The 5,813-nt window shown below is 48.7% G+C and overlaps 1 protein-coding gene across 1 annotated transcript in view; it reads right to left on the bottom strand.

Annotated features, from left to right (window-relative positions):
* Positions 1 to 62: 62 nt before the first annotated feature.
* Positions 63 to 5,813, bottom strand: part of LOC104128899 — a 12,693-nt gene continuing 6,942 nt past the window's right edge. The window contains exons 2-5 of the mRNA XM_009641754.2: positions 2,224 to 2,346; positions 1,955 to 1,981; positions 1,135 to 1,263; positions 63 to 182 (exon numbers count right to left, since the gene is read on the bottom strand). Of these exons, the coding sequence (XP_009640049.2) occupies positions 63 to 182; positions 1,135 to 1,263; positions 1,955 to 1,981; positions 2,224 to 2,346 (399 nt within the window). The remainder of the gene's footprint in view (positions 183 to 1,134; positions 1,264 to 1,954; positions 1,982 to 2,223; positions 2,347 to 5,813) is intronic.

Genomic DNA, 5,813 nt, shown 5'->3' with positions numbered 1-5,813 from the left:
ACAATAAATAACTTTTCTGTTCCCCCTTCTTATTGAAGAGTTTGGGGTTTTTTTAAAGCTTTTTAATTTGTTTTTTGAGTTGTATGTTTATTGATTGCTTGATAGGTTCTCAGGATTTTATTCAAAAATTCCTCCACATTTCCCTTGGTCTTGTACTGGCATTGGTTCCCACGTGTCAGGCTCTGTGGTGGAAGAAAGAACAACGACTGGGTTACCGAAGATGATATAAACAGTAAAAGATTTCGACGAAACAGTTAAAACACGCGTTATTTGGAGCTAAGCAAGGCTCTCAAAAGCAATCCATAGAGAACTGTTCCTTGAGCTGTTAGTTGGAAGAACGGCTTTTCATGGTGACGGCCGGGCTGTCACACAGCTATAGCTGAAGTTTAGGCTATTTCAGCCTGGAGAACAGGGCAGACAGAGCAGTACGAGACGCCGGGTAAGACAGCGGCCATGGGTCTGCTGGGTGTTGCAATGCCATTCCAACAACGTCCCCCCTGGCAAGTTTGCAGCTCGCTTAAAGGAGCTGGAGAGACTGCAGCATCAGCGTCGTCCACTTCTCGTTGAATTCTACTGCGGCTTTGCTCAGTATGTAAATAAAGGATGTTTCACTGCCCCAGAAAGGGCATCTGGGGATCCAGGCGTCTTCCTGAGCAGCATCCCAAGGCTGAAGATGCTGCAGGTCACAGCAGCATTTCGTGCCCGAGCATCCTTGAAGAGACTGCAGCTTAGGTAGGAGCAACGCTCCAGCAGAGAAGGATGCCTCTGCCTGCCTGTCCCCAGCCACGCCGCTTCAGCACATCTGCTCTCTGGTTTTATATCATCACTATTTAGTGTGGAAACGCATTTCGAGAAAGGAAAATAGACAAGCAATTTAAACAAAGTTCCTCTCCCAGAGAGCTGTGTTCAAAGGTGCTGGTGCTAAAGGGGTTTGGAGAAGGGAGAGGGCGCGGTGGGGCAGAACCCATCTCCCTGCTTCCCCATGCGTGTTGCAGCTATCATATCTGGCTCCTGCATAAAGTATTTAGAACACATCTGAAATTCATCAAACTCTTAGCTACAAATGTTTAAATGATAAAAAATCCTTTCTTCTGTAAAAGGTAGGCAAAGGTGTACAGAAAAGTAAAGTCTTACTTCGCAGAGTTTTCTATCCAGTTGAGTCTGAAAGATTCTCTTAAGCCTTGTGACTGCTTGCTTTGAAGATACGTTGTTTTCCAGCATGTGTGTGGTTCCTTCCACAAAGCATGCCACCTCATAGCCAGGCTGTTAAATGAAGAAAGCATTAGAAAAAGCTAGCATGCGCTTTGTGTTTGTCTACAGAAAGAAGAAATATGTGTTCCTGAACCCGGCAGCACGGCACGGGTACATGTAACACGTTTAGCATTCTACTGAAAACTGATAGGAGAACGCTGGGGGGAGTTGTAAAACCAAATCGTCATGTACGCCCTAAGAAACACCTGTCACATCTTGCAGAAAACCTCAAACCGTAGAAGTAACCTCTTCGAAGCACAGCTTCAGCTAATGCTGGGTTTCACCGTATCTGAGGAGGCTTACAAATATGAAATGGCTTTTGGATGCACCAAGAGCTGAGCATCTGAGGCCTGGCGTCTCCAGCCCAGGTTCACGCAGTATTTAGGCACCGAACCATAAAACAAGGTCTCCTGGAGGTTTTCAGAGCTGTATCTCTTGGTTTGCAAGTCAAGCCCACAGAGGACTTTTGCCTGACTCTGGGCTTGGTTCTGATTGCACTGATAGTGGGAAGGCTTCTGCTTCCCTCCCCACCACGACTCACCAAGCTCAGTTTTGCTGCTACTGGTGTATTAAAACCTTCCTCATAACCAAAAGCACAGGTTATATAAGGAGCAAAGTGAACAAACTTAAACTCCGTTAATACTGAACTTCTCTAATGACTACAGTAGCTTAAAAAAACCAACAACACAACAACCAGGCTTACCTCAGCAATGGGAAGACACGAACATGACTGAAAATGAAAGGAGTGAGCATTAAAATCCAGCATCGCTAGCATTCAACACACAAGTACATTTTTGTTTAGTTTCAGGGTATTCTCAAAAGCCATGTACTCACGCCGACAGCTCTCTCCCGACACGGGCAGCTCGCAGGACTGCTCTCCTGGAAGAATAACAAGCGAGAACTCAGTCTTTATTTTCATCTATTTTACAAGCATGCATTCTTACAGAATTCAGGTGCTAAAGAGCCACTTACAAGTAGGTATGTTGTATGCCGGATAATTTCACTGACACTGCAACTCTGTGCTTGCCCAGAGAGCAGCAGACAGGCGAGGAGGAGGATGTATGGCAGCATGCTGGCATGCGAGTGCGGCTCAGTCTGATGGGTGGCAGGAGAACAGGAGGACGCTCCTTTTAATCGAGTCTTCACAAAATTCCCATTCTAATATGGAAAAACCCAATTATAAAACTGATACCAGGTGCCCACTATTTTTCCCACTCGCTTGGACAGCATTTTAGAGAAATCAAATGTGGAATTGAGTCACCTACTGCAGTGACTTTTCTTTAGTACTGTGGAAATTCACAGATGCTCCTCAGAAGTGATTAATTTGAGCATTATGATATCACACCCCAACAGGAAACAATGGTTAAAAATCTACGAAAGCATTTTTTTTCTTCAGATGTGGGTTTTGTCTCCTGTGCTTATGTAAATTATGGTTCCATGAAAGCGAAGAGTCAATAACGTTCAGCATTGCCAGAGTTCCTGAGAAAACGAAGCGGCGGGCTGCAAGCTGGCTTCCCCCGGCATTCAAAGCAGGACCTTTCCCAAACTACGTTGGTAGCGCTGGGGGGGTCTGTTGAGCAGACAGACAGAAAGACGGAGCTGTGGCGCGGTGCCTGGAGAAGTCATCATGCTGAATTACAGCTGCCGCGTCCAGGGAGCGATCCCGTGGTCCTTGACTGCGATCCCACCCTTGCCAGGGGCAAGCGCCCCTGCCTGCACATAAGGATCGGGCCCTCAGAGTGCAAAGATGGCCTGCAATGTCTCATCCCACCCGTTCCTGCATAAGCCGACAGGAATAGATGGAAAATTTGTCCTAGGCAACCAAAATGATATTAACCTGGAAACGCTCTCACTTGGAGCCTCCCAACCAGGCCGAATGTCTGCTAGAGCTTTCTGTGGCCGCAGGGGTGTTCTTTTTTTCAGCAGAGCAAATGTTCAGATTTCTTTTAGATCCCTGGTGTTGACTTTTAAGCTTCCATCCCGTAACGCCTTAGATGCTGTTATGCCTCAAAGATCTTCTCCAAAAGCTTAAGCCTTCCGCTGGTCAGTCTGGCTGAAGGACGAGTGCGATCTCTTTGGAAACTGCCCTGGAAAGAGAAAACATTGGGTTGTAATTTGCTGGTTTTTCTCTGGTGGTTTGCCTACTGCAAGGGATTCATCTGCCCGCACACCGAGGGGAGTGGGGGAGGATCTGCCCCCTGCCCCGTGCCTGCCCCAGCACCCGCCCCGGGCCGGGGCAGATGCTCCCTGCCTTCTCTTTGAAGTTTGTCCGTAGGTGATTCAGTGGGGGAAGTGCACAAATCCCATTAGGCAGCTACAGCTTTCACACAGGCCCCAGGGAATAGATGGAAAAAGCCAGGAACCCTCCCTTGGCAAGTTAAAGCTGGCAGCAGGCTACTTCATGATCAGCAGACGCACAGAAGTGTATGACGGGGATGGCACTCGTGAGCCAGGCAGTGGCATCTTTAAGGCACTGGGCTGTTGGAGAAGGGCTAACATCACTGATTTGTGGTGGAGAGCCTGTGATTCCCTGCAAAGCAGAAGAGGGACTGCCGTGACGGGTAGGGCTCCCTTGAGGAAACAGCTTTTTGCTCAAGCAAAGCAACGGGCATTGCTGCTCTCCGTTTCTCCAGCCAGTAGAGCCCCATGGCATGAGCCGGAGCAATCGGTTCAAAGCATAAATCTCTGAAGGAAATAAATGGGGTGTAACATTTGTGGGACGCTTGGTGTCTCAGGTGGTTGAAAAATGATTTCAGGTGGTTTTAAAGGAAAGAATTGGCAAGCATCTTAGGTTTAGCCAAAGCTGCGCAAGGAATGTGGCAACAAGGCATGGGGCTGTTCGTGACAGCCAAGAGCTTCTACTGCTTCTTGTTTTTAAGGAAAATATGTTCATTAGAAATCCCATTCTGCCCAGTAGCTGCTACGCTTTGTCTTTGCCAGAATTTTACAAACCCTGACACCCTTAGCAGCGTCTCCAGGGCCTCTTCACCTAAGGGATGATGTCCCAGGGCAGCGGCCGTGCTTTGGGAGTGAAAGCGATTGGTGGCATAAAGGGTGTGCAGGGTAGAAAACTGGGGTCTTTCCCGACGGGAGACGGAATTGCATTCACTGGACAGGGAGCAGATGAGGCAGCTTCTTCCCAGGCCTGTAGCCCCAAAGGACAAGATCTGTGTTTTCATTACTCGCTGAAAATCAGAACGGCAGAGCTTCCAGAGCTGCTCTGGAGCTGCTCCCCGAGCCGGCGGTTCCTCCTTGCAGCCTCTAGCTGCCAGCGGTGCCAGCACTATCTCTCCATCTTTTCCTTTCTATCTGATTGCTTAATGAGATCTGTCTCCTGCTGTTGTTGCCCCAGGGCAAATAGGTCACCAGAGGAGCTGTATTCAATTTACAGTGAATCAGAAACCACCAGAAGTCAAACTGGCAGGGAAAGAACTTCCCAGGTAGTGGCTGGAGCAGCAGCGGGTTGGGCGCAGAAGCGAGTGGCGCCGGTTACAGCTTCTCTGCGGGGAGTTTCGCTCTATTCTGGCATTTAGAGGCTGATCCAAAGACCATGGAAATTAATATTTGCTGCCATCCCAGCAAAAAGACCAGCTTTTTCCCATAATCCTTAAACACTTGGGGTTGATATTTTAAAAGTCGTCGTTGTGATGACCAGCTGCGGCAACGTATTTTCACAACCACGTCGTCATTTGTGTGTTAAACATGATCAGCGGTTTGGTTTCTGTCCTCGTGTCCAAGGTAGCTGCTCTGCCTCTGCTCCTCTCCCTGGATCTCTCTTCCAGCAACACAGGCCAAAATGTAGGGAGGAAATAGACTGAAAAACCCTGAAACAAATTCGCAATAAATTCAGTAGCCAAACTGCCGTAGGTGGGAAGGCGGCTGTGGGAGTCCACTTCCCTCCGAGGATGCGAACCCACAAGCCTCAAAAGGCTGGTTGTCAAAGTCAGGAGCCACCAGTGCTAAGCTTGGTCTTCCCAAAGCTTTTTCCTCCCTTTTAAGCTTTCTGGCTGGAAGAACCAGAAACAAAATGAAGAACAGAAACCTAGGATTTTTAGTAAACGTCACCAAGCTGGCAGGTAGCGTTAGTCCATGGACACATCCCCTACGCTGCCCTTGGGAAACCTGAGCGGGAGGAATCGGCGTGGTCAGCCCGGGGCAGGACCGTGCCGTAGCAGGTCCCATATCTCCAACCCTCACACTGCTTCCCGGCATCCTAAAGGATGCAGAGCAAGGGAGGGGGCAGAGAGCGCCTTCGGCTGGGGGTGCTGCCGACACCAAAGCAGCACCTCGGCTGGGTGGGCCAGGGTCAAGATCCCAACTTCTGTGGAACAGGATTGTAAGATTCCAGCCCAGACAGGTATCTGGAAAAGGTGGACGCACAAAATCCTCCCCATAAATTTCTTTGGTCTCTTACAAGCCCTTGCCCCTGGCTCTTTTGGAACTCCTCATCTAAAGTCCTGTACATTCTTGATTCATGTGTAAATTCTTTGGGAGGGATTCCCTTTCAATGCACCGCTTTTGATGAGAGGTTGATTGACTGAAAATGTCGCACAAACGTCCAA

Source organism: Egretta garzetta, unplaced genomic scaffold (assembly GCF_000687185.1).
Source record: "Egretta garzetta isolate BGI_Z169 unplaced genomic scaffold, ASM68718v1 scaffold147, whole genome shotgun sequence".
In the NCBI taxonomy this organism is placed as follows: domain Eukaryota; kingdom Metazoa; phylum Chordata; class Aves; order Pelecaniformes; family Ardeidae; genus Egretta; species Egretta garzetta.
The sequence above is the reverse complement of the archived record's forward strand: the minus strand, read 5'-3'. Positions and strand labels throughout refer to the sequence as shown.